General features: G+C 48.8%; 1 protein-coding gene across 1 annotated transcript in view; it reads right to left on the bottom strand.

Moving 5' to 3' along the window:
• Window positions 1-16,008, bottom strand: part of LOC307131457 (cytochrome P450 1A1-like) — a 174,793-nt gene that overhangs the window by 122,151 nt on the left and 36,634 nt on the right. The window contains 4 exon segments of the mRNA XM_079825118.1: window positions 6,271-6,357; window positions 6,438-6,633; window positions 6,786-6,859; window positions 8,551-8,641. Of these exon segments, the coding sequence (XP_079681244.1) occupies window positions 6,271-6,357; window positions 6,438-6,633; window positions 6,786-6,859; window positions 8,551-8,641 (448 nt within the window).

Raw genomic sequence — 16,008 nt, forward strand, 5'->3', positions numbered from 1 at the left:
AACGCCTCACACACACCTGCACGCAGCAGCAGCAGCAGCAGCCCAGCTCTCCCTCCACACAGACAGCAACAGCAGCAGCAGCAGAATCCCACACTCTGACACCACAGTCCAGCGCTCCAGCAGCATCACTGATGTCACACGGCCCCCAAGAGCAAGAAAATGACCAACAGAATGCAGAAGTCATCATCTTAATTGACTCAAATGGCAAGTTCATCAACGAAAAACAGCTCTTTCCAAGCCACAAAACATTAAAACTCGGGTGCCCAAAAACAGATAATGCCCTACAACAACTGAACAGGGAAAATTTGGGTGAACCTAGCCACATCATCATCCATGTAGGCACGAATGACCTAAGGGCACAACAAGAGCGAGTGGCAGAATCAGTGACACGGGTGGCCATTAAAGCTACACAAACCTTCCCAACCTCAAAAGTAATCATCTCCACCATCCTACCAAGATCAGACTTCCATCCTTTTACCATACAAAAAGCAAACATGGACATCTCACGTAGATGTGCTGGAATGCCAAATGTTCACCTGGCACATCATCCCACACTGGACGTCCACCACCTACATGACCACGTCCACCTCCATAAAGACTGTGTTCATGTGTTTGCTAAAACACTTAAAGACGTGGCCCTGGGCCGAACCCCTGGCAGCCTCCTAAAGAACACCAGAGCAGCATCTACCCCTCAGCCAGCGAGACGCTTTCTTCACGCAGCACCACAAAACATCATCTCTCCACACTCAGCTGAGCCCTACAATACAGCCCCTACCCAGAGGCCTGTACCCTATCGCCAACTCACTGCACCTCCACACCCCCGCCTTGGACCTCACCACCCACATCCTGCCCCTCCGCACCTGCATCCTAGACCCCACCACCCTTGGCCTGGACCTCCACACCCTGCTCTCTACCACCATCAGCTTACACCACTGCAGCCTCACCCTGCGCCACAGGACCCTATCTCCAGGCCCCACAACCCCAGAAGATCCAGAGCAGCTCCAGTGAGGAACAACAGCATCTCAGCGGAACAGCGGCCTGGTCCTCATCCACACCCCCACCGGCCCGAGCAACAAGAGCAGCAGAGTTATGCTGCAGCCCTGAAAGGGCCGAGCCACACCAGCCTAGCAGAGATTAAGGACCTTCTCAAACTCATATGCACACGGCTGGAACAGTAGTCGTGAGTAAAAAAAAAAAAAAAAAAAAAAAAAAAACACCTTCACACATGTATATTTTGACACTATGTTAGACTTAGGTTTGTTTTACTCTAGAGCACTATTAAGATTGTAGAATTGTTAAACTTGTTGACAAAATGAGATCATTAATTATTACAATGTGGAACATACAGGGTATTAATTCATCCAGTTTTGGTTACAAACCCCATACTTTAGATTTCAAAAAAAGCATATCAAACATGGACATAATTATACTACAGGAAACTTGGCGCAGAACTGATAACATCACTCTTTGTCCCTCAGGATACTGTGAAACATCTCTATCCTCTAGAAAGCACCAAAGCATCACACGGGGGAGAGATTCAGGGGGCATTATAATCTGGCACAAACAAGAAATTGATGAATACATCCAAACAGTTAAAAAAGAAGAATCACACATCTGGCTCAAAATCAACAAGCACCTTATCCAAACAACAAAAAATGTATTCTTATGTGCTCTCTATATCCCTCCCTCTGAATCTCCATACTATAATGAAGACATCTTTGAAACCCTCCACAGTCAAATTAACCACTTCCAGGCCCAGGGAAGTGTGTTAATCTGTGGGGATCTAAATGCCAGAACGGGATCCCTCCCTGACTACACTACAGATAATGGGAATAACTATATTTTTGGACAGAACTTCCCACAAAACATTGTAAATTTCCCAAGATATAATTCTGATGCCCAAGTAAATAAGAACGGGAAAGTTCTACTTGAACTCTGTCGAAGCCTCGGTCTGTACCTCGTCAATGGCAGGGTGAGAGGGGATTCTCTGGGGAGATACACCTACAGTTCATTTCATGGTTGCTCAACAGTTGACTACATGATCACAGATTTAGATCTATTCTCTTTCAGAGCATTCACGGTCAAACCACTAACACCCCTGTCAGATCACAGCCAAATTACTGTGTATCTAAAAAGGACAGAAAATACAAACATACATCTACAACCCAGTAAGCTGTACAACATTAGAGAGAAATACAGATGGGCACAAAACAGCACAGAAAAATATGTGGCAGCAATGGACCATCCAAAAGTGTGCTCACTCATTGACAACTTCCTCTGCAGAGTTTATCCTCGCGATGGAGATGGTGTAAATCTGGCCGTGGAGAACATAAATTATATATTTGATTATTTGGCAACTTTATCTAATCTCAAATCCTCTAGGAAAATCTACAAAACTATAGAAGAGAATGAAAAATGGTTTGATTTAGATTGTAAAACAATGAGGAAAAATTTAAGACAATTATCAAATCAAAAACACAGACAACCAAACGATGTAGATTTGCGTCATCAATATTGTGAGGAACTTAAACAGTATAAAAATACACTCAGAAAGAAGAGAGAACAGTTCATGCAAAACCAACTCAAAACCATTGAAGAATCTATACATTCAAACAAATTCTGGGACCACTGGAATTCTCTGAATAAAAAACAGCATGAACAAACAGCCATACAAAATGGAGACACCTGGAAAAATCACTTTGAACAACTTTATAGCAAGCTAAAAATGAACCCAGAACAAACCCAAATTTATGAAAAAATGATCAATATGGAACATACAATTGGTAAATACCAAAACCCATTAGACTACCCCATCACAGAAAATGAACTGATTGATAAAATCCAGGCACTAAAAATTAAAAAATCAAGTGGACCAGACGGCATCCTCAATGAAATGCTGAAGAACACAGAACACAATTTCAGATTGGCTTTGCTAAAACTGTTTAACTTGGTTCTGAGTGTTGGTCATTTCCCTGACACCTGGAATAGAGGAGTCATAACGCCCATATTCAAGAGTGGAGACAAATCAGATCCGAGCAATTACAGAGGCATCTGTGTGAGCAGTAACCTGGGGAAGATGTTCTGCAGTATCATCAACACGAGACTCGTTCACTTCCTCACAGAGCACAATGTCCTGAACAAAAGTCAGATTGGATTCTTACCAAATTACAGAACATCAGACCACATCTTCACCCTGCATACCCTGATCGACCAACAAATTAACCAAAACAAAACCAAAATTTTTGCTTGCTTTGTAGATTTCCAGAAGGCCTTTGATTCAATTTGGCATGAAGGTCTTCTGTCTAAACTTCTAGAATCAGGTATCGGGGGCAAAACATACAACATAATTAAAACAATGTACTCAAACAATCAATGCTCAATTAAAATTGGAAATAAACAAACGGCGTTCTTCACTCAAGGGCGTGGTGTGAGACAGGGCTGCCCACTATCACCGACCCTCTTCAATATTTATATCAATGAATTAGCAAATCTTCTAGACCAATCAGCAGCTCCTGGCCTCACACTACATGACTCCTCCATAAAGTTCCTCCTGTATGCGGACGATCTGGTGCTGCTGTCTCCAACAGAAGAGGGTCTACAGCAGAACCTGGACGTCCTGCATCAGTTCTGTCAGACCTGGGCCCTGACCATTAACACAACTAAAACTAAAATAATAACGTTCCAGAAAAGACCCAGATTTCAGGGAAAGAGGCACAATTTCACCCTTGGTATGACCAAAGTAGATCATGCCACCGACTACACATACCTTGGGTTGAAATTCAGTGCAAACGGGAACTTCAACTTGGCCGTGAATGAACTGAAAGAGAAAGCAAGAAGGGCTTTCTATGCCATCAAAAAATCAATTAAATTTGAAATACTAATCAGAATCTGGCTCAAAATATTCCAATCAGTGATTGAACCTATTGCACTATATGGCAGTGAAGTTTGGGGTCCTCTCTTCAATCATGAATTCGACAAATGGGACAAAAATCCGATTGAAACCCTGCATGCTGAGTTCTGTAAGAGTATCCTGAGAGTCCAGAGGAACACGCCCAACAACGCATGCAGGGCAGAATTAGGCCAATACCCTCTACTAATACACATTGAGAAACGAGCCATCAAATTTTGGAAACATCTAAAAATGAGTGACCCCAACTCTTATCATTTTAAAGCCCTTAAAAACCATGAAGTGAACTCTGATAAGAGTCCCCTGATCCAGCTGATCCTGAGGCTGCAAACACACACTAACACAACTAACACCAGCCAGCCTCAGGACACACACACACTCACACACACAATCCGGCCCAACCAAATTATTAAAGCACAAAGAGAAAATTACTTGACCTATTGGAATGAAACAACACAAAAACAGAGTAAACTGGAATGTTATTTGGCCCTAAACAGAAGCTACACAACAGCAGAATACCTGAGCGCAGTGAAAAACTGTGAGTTCAGAAGAAGAATGACGAGGTACAGACTGAGCAATCACACACTGACCGTAGAGACGGGCAGATACAGACAGAACTGGCTGCCCAGAGAGAGAGAGAGAGAGAGAGAGAGAGAGAGAGAGAGAGAGAGAGAGAGAGAGAGAGAGAGAGAGAGACGGGCAGATACAGACAGAGCTGGCTGCCCAGAGAGAGAGAGAGAGAGAGAGAGAGAGAGAGAGAGAGAGAGAGAGAGAGAGAGAGACAGAGAGAGAGAGAGAGAGAGAGAGAGAGAGAGAGAGAGAGAGAGAGACGGGCAGATACAGACAGAGCTGGCTGCCCAGAGAGAGCCGCATCTGCCCGTACTGCACCACTGGAGAAGTGGAGACAGAGACACACTTCCTCACCAGCTGCCCAAACTATCAACTAATCAGAAACACTTTCTATCCCAAATTCCAAATACTTTGTCCTGACTTTATAAAACTAGACAATAAAACAAAACTTCAATATTTATTAGGTGAAAAAAGAGAATGTATCCCACTAGCAGCAAGATACACTAATGCCTGCCACAAAAAGAGGGAGGAGTCGACCAATCAGTGATGCGCTCACACACACACACACACACACACACACACACACACACACACACACACACACACACACACACACACACACACACACACACACACACACACACACACACACACACACACACACACACACACACACACACACACACACACACACACACACACACACACACACCGAATTCTAAATTGTTCCTAGAATTCTAAATGTTTATGGATTGTTCAACTTATTGCTATTATTATTATTATTATTATTTTTTTATTTTTTTTTATTATTATTTTTTTTTTTATTATTATTATTATTTCTAATCTTTTATAATTATTTTATTTAATGTATGTACATGTATGTTGATTATTTGTAAAATTATAAATGCTTTGGCAATACACTGTAACAATTGTCATGCCAATAAAGCACAATTGAATTGAATTGAATTGTGTGTGTGTGTGTGTGTGTGTGTGTGTGTGTGTGAGAGAGAGAGGGGGAGAGAGAGATGAGACTGCCATCTGATGGACACACGTGGAACAGCAAGAGAGTGCAGAAAATGAACCATATAATAATAACACATCTATCCCACAGAAACACATTTACTGAATAAATCCCTCAGCGGAGGCTGTGATTGGATGACTGGCCTAACCAGCGGACCAATGGCGTCACAGCATCTCAAATGTGAAGGGTTTAATTCCTCCAGAAGCATTTAGTGTGTGTGTATTCCGCCTGATGCTCTGAGTGTGTGTGTGTGTGTGTTTCGCCTGACGCTCTAAGTATGTGTGTGTGTGTTTCGTCTGACGCTCTGAGTGTGTGTGTGTGTGTGTTTCGCCTGACGCTCTAAGTATGTGTGTGTGTGTTTCGCCTGACGCTCTGTGTGTGTGTGTGTGTGTTTCGTCTGACGCTCTGAGTGTGTGTGTGTGTTTCGCCTGACGCTCTGGGTGAGTGTGTGTGTGTGTGTGTGTGTGTGTTTTGCCTGACGCTCTGGGTGAGTGTGTGTGTGTGTGTGTGTGTGTGTGTGTGTGTTTTGCCTGACGCTCCGTGTGTGTGTGTGTGTGTGTGTATGTGTGTGTGTTTCGCCTGACGCTCTGAGTGTGTGTGCGTGTGTATGTGTGTGTGTTTTGCCTGACGCACTGTGTGTGTGTGTGTGTGTGTGTGTGTGTACAGATTTTGAGCCATGAAGTGATGATTTTGTTCTCTTGAACACATGGAATGGAAACCAATAATATTCCAAAGTTAGATGCAGAGCTTCGAGCAGAAACGCAGCTCTTACGATTCTGGGGTAGGGCACGCGGCCGAAGGAGTAGATCTCCCACAGCAGAACGCCGTAACTCCACACGTCCGACTTGGTGGAAAACCTCTGCAAAGAAGAGAGCAGAATCAGCCCCTGGATCAGATGATGACCCCCTGACCCTCACGACCCCTGAGCTGAACTCTGACCTTCTCCCGCAGGGCCTCCGGCGAGGTCCACTTCACCGGCAGCTTGGCCGTGTCCTGAGTGTTCGACGCCTCCTTCGTCAGCCCGAAGTCGCTGACTTTAGCGATGTTGTCGTCGGACACCAGGACGTTTCGAGCCGCCAGATCTCTGTGCACGAAGTTATTGTCCTCCAGATACTCCATGGCTTCACACACGTCCCTGAGACACACACACACACACACACACACACACACACACACACACACACACACACACACACACACACACACACACACACACACACACACACACACACACTCCTGAAGATCCAGTGGACAGGCGGTACCGTGTTTAACGGGATGTTTACTCACAGAGAGAACTTGAGCAGAAACTCGCCGCCCAGGACAGTCCGACCCCGAGAGCGCAGGTAATCCACCAGACTGCCCTGTTACACACACACACACACACACACACACACACACACACACACACACACACACACACACACACACACAGGGTTTTTTTTGTGAGGTGAGGACATTCCATAGGCGTAATGGTTTTTATACCATGTAAACTGTATTTTCTATCCCCTTACACTGACCCTAAACCTACCCATCACACACACACACACACACACACACACACACACACACACACACACACACACACACACACACACTGCCCCTGCCCCTAAACCTACCCATCACTCACACACACACACACACACACACACACACACACTGCCCCTGCCCCTAAACCTACCCATCACTCACACACACACACACACACACACACACACACACACACACACACACACACACACACTGCCCCTAAACCTACCCATCACACACACACACACACACACACACACACACACACACACACACACACACACACACACACACACACACACACACTGCCCCTGCCCCTAAACCTACCCATCACACACACACACACACACACACACACACACACACACACACACACACACACTGCCCCTAAACCTACCCATCACACACACACACACACACACACACACACACACACACACACTGCCCCTAAACCTACCCATCACACACGCACACACACACACACACACACACACACACACACACACACACACACACTGCCCCTAAACCTACCCATCACACACACACACACACATACACACTGCCCCTAAACCTACCCATCACACACGCACACACACACACACACACACTGCCCCTAAACCTACCCATCACACACACACACACACACTGCCCCTAAACCTACCCATCACACACACACACACACACACACACACACACACACACACACACACACACACACACACACACTGCCCCTAAACCTACCCATCACACACGCACACACACACACACACTGCCCCTAAACCTACCCATCACACACACACACACACACACACACACACACACACACACACACTGCCCCTAAACCTACCCATCACACACACATACACACACACACTGTGCAGTTCACTTTCTGTGATAAAAACCTCATTCTGTGATTTATAAGCATTTTGTAAAGTGAGGACATGGGGAACGTCCTCATATTTCTCCCTCTTTTTGTAATACCCATGTCATTATACACATTTGTGTCCTGATATTTCACACAAACATGCCCACTATATACTGTAATATTTAATCTGGACTGAAGCAGCTTTATTTGATTATCATACAAGTAAAGTCTCACAGTCTCAAATATGATCATCAGGTTTATTAGGTTCATCCCTCAACACATCATTGCATTATATGTTTTAAAACTTGAACTAAACATTTAAAAACACAGATCAGGCAGAACATTATGACCTAATATTGTGTTGGTCATGTTAGCAGCAGATCCTTTAAGTCCTGTAAGTTCTCCATGGATCGGACTCATCCCACAAGAGCTGCAGTTTTGGAGATGCTCTGACCCGTCACAATCTGGCCCTTGTCAAACTCACTCAAATCCTTACGCTTGCCCATTTTTCCTGCTTCTAACACATCAACTCTGAGAACAAAATGTTCACTTGCTGCCTAATATATCCCACCCACTAACAGGAGATCATCAGTGTTATTCACTGGTCATAATGTTATGCCTGATCGGTGTATCATCTTACTTGAGGGAAACATCACTGACCTTTGCCATGTATTCAGTCACGATGAACAAACTGCCTCTTTCCTCCACGATCACACCCAATAACTGCACCAGGTTAGTGTGTCTCAGCTGACTGCAACACACACACACACACACACACACACACACACACACACACACACACACACACACACACACACACACACACACACACACACACACACACACACACACACACACACACACACACACACACACACACACACACACACACACACACACACACACACACACACACACACACACACACACACAAGAAAATCAAATATCACTGTTTATTATAAATGATTTGTGTGCACATCATGATTGTGTTAATAATCTTGAGTCAGAATAACTTCATCTCTTCTCTGATGATGCTACATTTGTTCTTGTTTGTGAAGCGCTTCACTCGATATTTGGCATCATATCTTTCAGAGTTTCTTTTCCAGCTGATATTGCGCGATTAGAACTACAAACAGGGGCGCAACTACCCAGTGCCAGAGGGTGTGCAGCAACAATTTTGGCAACATACCGAAATAAATGTTACTGTAATCATAGCCGCGAACGAGATAATTGACAGGAAGCAGCGCAACATCACTTTTGTTAATAAAAAATAAAAAAACACAAACTGAGGGTTCCCCGTTTTAAAAGGGGAATTTCCAAATTTATTTTATTTATTTATTATAATTCGGGTAAAGCCATTTCGTGTCATCCGTCTTATAAATTTTTTAACAAAGGTTTAATATATACGTGAGTTTTTTTACTGTACTATTGTATTGTATTATTAAAAATAGGCTAATAACAAACATAAAAATAAACATTCGTTTGAAAGTAATTAAAGAGGAAATTATGAGTTAAGCAATATCACGAGCAAGAGAGCTATTTTCCAGAGCAGCCGATATCAGCACGAATGCAAAATGTGATATTAATTTTATACAACAGTTCAATTGAAGGAATTTGTTGCGCTCTCAGTTGAAAAAAGACTTTCTTCAGGTGCGTAGAACCAAAAAAAGATTAACTTGAGCAATGCAGAAAAAATGGCTGACCGCACACTGAATCCAAAAAGAGACAGAAGTCTAGAAAAATACTTTTTTTTTTTTTCTTTTTTTTTTTCATGCAAATTTAAAAATTTAAAAATATATTTTTCTAGACTTCGGCCTTTTTTTGGATTCAGTGTGCGGTCAGCCATTTTTTCTGCATTGCTCAAATACAACAGTTCAATAAACAACAAGTGGTCATTTTTTACAGTTTTGCTCTAATTTTCCAACAAAAATAGATTCAAACAAAGTATAGGTTTCGTTCTCGCATAATTCACCGTTTTTGAACAGGTTAGAACGAATTAGTTGAATGACTCTAGAATCCATTACGCCGCCAACTATACTAGCAGTTTATAGCTTCATAGGCCTGGAATAATTACATATTTCTATAATTAAAATATTATATTTAGAACATAAATCTAAAAATCTCATGACATTATTTAGGCAATTGTAATTACAGTGTAAGTGGATTTTGATAAATGGTAAGATGGATTTTGTACATACTAATATACTACAAAAAGAAGTATTTCGGCTTTGTCACAAGTTAGTCTGTTTCGTTCTCATCCGATCCAACACGTGAGAAGCTGAGCTGAACAAACGCTCATTATCTACACTTGTGCAGGCGGAGAGGTCGGCTCGCTCAACTTCGGCTCGCTCAACTTCGGCTCGCTCAACTTCGGCTCGCTCAACTTCGGCTCGCTCAACTTCGGCTCGCTCAACTTCGGCTCGCCCAACTTCGGCTCGCTCAACTTCGGCTCGCTCAACTTCTGCTCGCTCAACTTCGGCTCGCTCAACTTCGGCAACTTCGGCTCGCTCAACTTCGGCTCGCTCAACTTCGGCAACTTCGGCTCGCTCAACTTCGGCAACTTCGGCTCGCTCAACTTCGGCAACTTCGGCTCGCTCAACTTCGGCTCGCTCAACTTCGGCTCGCTCAACTTCGGCTCGCTCAACTTCGGCTCGCTCAACTTCGGCTCGCTCAACTTCGGCAACTTCGGCTCGCTCAACTTCGGCTCGCTCAACTTCGGCAACTTCGGCTCGCTCAACTTCGGCAACTTCGGCTCGCTCAACTTCGGCAACTTCGGCTCGCTCAACTTCGGCAACTTCGGCTCGCTCAACTTCGGCAACTTCGGCTCGCTCAACTTCGGCTCGCTCAACTTCGGCAACTTCGGCTCGCTCAACTTCGGCTCGCTCAACTTCGGCTCGCTCAACTTCGGCTCGCTCAACTTCGGCTCGCTCAACTTCTGCTCGCTCAACTTCTGCTCGCTCAACTTCGGCTCGCTCAACTTCGGCTCGCTCAACTTCGGCTCGCTCAACTTCGGCTCGCTCAACTTCGGCTCGCTCAACTTCGGCTCGCTCAACTTCGGCTCGCTCAACTTCGGCAACTTCGGCTCGCTCAACTTCGGCTCGCTCAACTTCGGCTCGCTCAACTTCGGCTCGCTCAACTTCGGCTCGCTCAACTTCTGCTCGCTCAACTTCTGCTCGCTCAACTTCGGCTCGCTCAACTTCGGCTCGCTCAACTTCGGCTCGCTCAACTTCGGCTCGCTCAACTTCTGCTCGCTCAACTTCGGCTCGCTCAACTTCGGCTCGCTCAACTTCGGCTCGCTCAACTTCGGCTCGCTCAACTTCGGCTCGCTCAACTTCGGCTCGCTCAACTTCGGCTCGCTCAACTTCGGCAACTTCGGCTCGCTCAACTTCGGCTCGCTCAACTTCGGCTCGCTCAACTTCGGCTCGCTCAACTTCGGCTCACTCAACTTCGGCTCGCTCAACTTCGGCTCGCTCAACTTCGGCTCGCTCGGCTCGCTCAACTTCGGCAACTTCGGCTCGCTCAACTTCGGCTCGCTCAACTTCGGCTCGCTCAACTTCGGCAACTTCGGCTCGCTCAACTTCGGCAACTTCGGCTCGCTCAACTTCGGCTCGCTCAACTTCGGCAACTTCGGCTCGCTCAACTTCGGCTCGCTCAACTTCGGCTCGCTCAACTTCGGCTCGCTCAACTTCGGCTCGGGCTCGCCCAACTTCGGCTCGCTCAACTTCGGCTCGCTCAACTTCGGCTCGCTCAACTTCGGCTCGCTCAACTTCGGCTCGCTCAACTTCGGCAACTTCGGCTCGCTCAACTTCGGCTCGCTCAACTTCGGCAACTTCGGCTCGCTCAACTTCGGCTCGCTCAACTTCGGCAACTTCGGCTCGCTCAACTTCGGCTCGCTCAACTTCGGCAACTTCGGCTCGCTCAACTTCGGCTCGCTCAACTTCGGCTCGCTCAACTTCGGCTCGCTCAACTTCGGCTCGCTCAACTTCGGCTCGCTCAACTTCGGCTCGCTCAACTTCGGCTCGCTCAACTTCGGCTCGCTCAACTTCGGCAACTTCGGCTCGCTCAACTTCGGCTCGCCCAACTTCGGCTCGCTCAACTTCGGCTCGCTCAACTTCGGCAACTTCGGCTCGCTCAACTTCGGCTCGCTCAACTTCGGCAACTTCGGCTCGCTCAACTTCGGCAACTTCGGCTCGCTCAACTTCGGCTCGCTCAACTTCGGCAACTTCGGCTCGCTCAACTTCGGCAACTTCGGCTCGCTCAACTTCGGCAACTTCGGCTCGCTCAACTTCGGCTCGCTCAACTTCGGCTCGCTCAACTTCGGCTCGCTCAACTTCGGCTCGCTCAACTTCGGCTCGCTCAACTTCGCCTCGCTCAACTTCGGCTCGCTCAACTTCTGCTCGCTCAACTTCTGCTCGCTCAACTTCGGCTCGCTCAACTTCAGCTCGCTCAACTTCGGCTCGCTCAACTTCGGCTCGCTCAACTTCGGCAACTTCGGCTCGCTCAACTTCGGCTCGCTCAACTTCGGCAACTTCGGCTCGCTCAACTTCGGCTCGCTCAACTTCGGCTCGCTCAACTTCGGCAACTTCGGCTCGCTCAACTTCGGCAACTTCGGCTCGCTCAACTTCGGCTCGCTCAACTTCGGCTCGCTCAACTTCGGCTCGCTCAACTTCGGCTCGCTCAACTTCGGCTCGCTCAACTTCGGCTCGCTCGGCTCGCTCAACTTCGGCAACTTCGGCTCGCTCAACTTCGGCTCGCTCAACTTCGGCTCGCTCAACTTCGGCAACTTCGGCTCGCTCAACTTCGGCAACTTCGGCTCGCTCAACTTCGGCTCGCTCAACTTCGGCAACTTCGGCTCGCTCAACTTCGGCTCGCTCAACTTCGGCTCGCTCAACTTCGGCTCGCTCAACTTCGGCTCGCTCAACTTCGGCTCGCTCAACTTCGGCTCGCTCAACTTCTGCTCGCTCAACTTCGGCTCGCTCAACTTCGGCTCGCTCAACTTCGGCAACTTCGGCTCGCTCAACTTCGGCTCGCTCAACTTCGGCAACTTCGGCTCGCTCAACTTCGGCTCGCTCAACTTCGGCAACTTCGGCTCGCTCAACTTCGGCTCGCTCAACTTCGGCAACTTCGGCTCGCTCAACTTCGGCAACTTCGGCTCGCTCAACTTCGGCTCGCTCAACTTCGGCTCGCTCAACTTCGGCTCGCTCAACTTCGGCTCGCTCAACTTCGGCTCGCCCAACTTCGGCTCGCCCAACTTCGGCTCGCTCAACTTCGGCTCGCTCAACTTCGGCTCGCTCAACTTCGGCTCGCTCAACTTCTGCTCGCTCAACTTCAGCTCGCTCAACTTCGGCTCGCTCAACTTCGGCTCGCTCAACTTCGGCAACTTCGGCTCGCTCAACTTCGGCTCGCTCAACTTCGGCAACTTCGGCTCGCTCAACTTCGGCTCGCTCAACTTCGGCAACTTCGGCTCGCTCAACTTCGGCTCGCTCAACTTCGGCTCGCTCAACTTCGGCAACTTCGGCTCGCTCAACTTCGGCAACTTCGGCTCGCTCAACTTCGGCAACTTCGGCTCGCTCAACTTCGGCTCGCTCAACTTCGGCTCGCTCAACTTCGGCTCGCTCAACTTCGGCTCGCCCAACTTCGGCTCGCCCAACTTCGGCTCGCCCAACTTCGGCTCGCCCAACTTCGGCTCGCCCAACTTCGGCTCGCTCAACTTCGGCTCGCTCAACTTCGGCTCGCTCAACTTCGGCAACTTCGGCTCGCTCAACTTCGGCTCGCTCAACTTCGGCAACTTCGGCTCGCTCAACTTCGGCAACTTCGGCTCGCTCAACTTCAGCTCGCTCAACTTCGGCTCGCTCAACTTCGGCTCGCTCAACTTCGGCAACTTCGGCTCGCTCAACTTCGGCAACTTCGGCTCGCTCAACTTCGGCTCGCTCAACTTCGGCAACTTCGGCTCGCTCAACTTCGGCTCGCTCAACTTCGGCTCGCTCAACTTCGGCTCGCTCAACTTCGGCTCGCTCAACTTCGGCTCGCTCAACTTCGGCTCGCTCAACTTCGGCTCGCTCAACTTCGGCTCGCTCAACTTCGGCTCGCTCAACTTCGGCTCGCCCAACTTCGGCTCGCCCAACTTCGGCTCGCTCAACTTCGGCTCGCCCAACTTCGGCTCGCTCAACTTCGGCTCGCTCAACTTCGGCTCGCTCAACTTCGGCTCGCCCAACTTCGGCTCGCCCAACTTCGGCTCGCTCAACTTCGGCTCGCTCAACTTCGGCAACTTCGGCTCGCTCAACTTCGGCAACTTCGGCTCGCCCAACTTCGGTTCGCTCAACTTCGGCTCGCTCAACTTCGGCTCGCCCAACTTCGGCTCGCTCAACTTCGGCTCGCTCAACTTCGGCTCGCTCAACTTCGGCTCGCCCAACTTCGGCTCGCTCAACTTCGGCTCGCTCAACTTCGGCTCGCTCAACTTCGGCAACTTCGGCTCGCTCAACTTCGGCTCGCCCAACTTCGGCTCGCTCAACTTTGGCAACTTCGGCTCGCTCAACTTCGGCTCGCTCAACTTCGGCTCGCCCAACTTCGGCTCGCCCAACTTCGGCTCGCTCAACTTCGGCTCGCCCAACTTCGGCTCGCTCAACTTCGGCTCGCTCAACTTCGGCAACTTCGGCTCGCTCAACTTCGGCAACTTCGGCTCGCTCAACTTCGGCAACTTCGGCTCGCTCAACTTCGGCAACTTCGGCTCGCTCAACTTCGGCTCGCGCAACTTCGGCTCGCTCAACTTCGGCAACTTCGGCTCGCTCAACTTCGGCTCGCTCAACTTCGGCTCGCTCAACTTCGGCTCGCTCAACTTCGGCTCGCTCAACTTCGGCTCGCCCAACTTCGGCTCGCCCAACTTCGGCTCGCCCAACTTCGGCTCGCCCAACTTCGGCTCGCTCAACTTCGGCAACTTCAGCTCGCTCAACTTCGGCAACTTCAGCTCGCTCAACTTCGGCAACTTCAGCTCGCTCAACTTCGGCTCGCTCAACTTCGGCTCGCTCAACTTCGGCCTGCGCAACTTCGGCTCGGCCTGCGCAACTTCGGCTCGGCCTGCGCAACTTCGGCTCGGCTCGCGCAACTTCGGCTCGCGCAACTTCGGCTCGCGCAACTTCGGCTCGCGCAACTTCGGCTCGCGCAACTTCGGCAACTTCGGCTCGCTCAACTTCGGCAACTTCGGCTCGCTCAACTTCGGCAACTTCGGCTCGCTCAACTTCGGCAACTTCGGCTCGCTCAACTTCGGCTCGCTCAACTTCGGCTCGCTCAACTTCGGCTCGCTCAACTTCGGCTCGCTCAACTTCGGCTCGCTCAACTTCGGCTCGCTCAACTTCGGCTCGCTCAACTTCGGCTCGCCCAACTTCGGCTCGCCCAACTTCGGCTCGCCCAACTTCGGCTCGCCCAACTTCGGCTCGCTCAACTTCGGCTCGCTCAACTTCGGCTCGCTCAACTTCGGCTCGCTCAACTTCGGCTCGCGCAACTTCGGCTCGCGCAACTTCGGCTCGCGCAACTTCGGCTCGCTCAACTTCGGCTCGCCCAACTTCGGCTCGCTCAACTTCGGCAACTTCAGCTCGCTCAACTTCGGCAACTTCAGCTCGCTCAACTTCGGCTCGCTCAACTTCGGCTCGCGCAGGAAAGCGGCTCTTCATTCCCTTCAGCGCATCTTGTCTCTTCCCTCAGTTCTCCAGTTTGTGTTTGTAACACACAAGTGACATGTTCGCGAATGATTGCGATATAGGCGCATGTGCACGTGGGCGCACTTCCAGAAAAATTGGCAGAAAAATACAAAGAAATACGTTTTTTGGCCGGTCAACCGGTGCATCCCTACTTTTGACGTGTCAATGCGCAATCAGACGCCCGCCCAAACGTATATGAACACTTTGGCTGCCCCCCACTCGCGATATTTCATTATTATCCAAAATTCTATGATGGACTCTTATGAGGGAGCCTACTCTAGCCTGTTAGTCCTCTAAAATGTTATTTAATATTGAGGAAATACAGAAATTATTTAGAAACGCACAACAGCAGCTACATATAGAAAATACCACAAAAAAAATTATGGCTTTGGCGCCCCCTATGCGCCGCATATAGCGCATACAC

This window comes from Gobio gobio (assembly GCF_949357685.1).
Source record: "Gobio gobio genome assembly, chromosome: 9".
NCBI lineage: Eukaryota > Metazoa > Chordata > Actinopteri > Cypriniformes > Gobionidae > Gobio > Gobio gobio.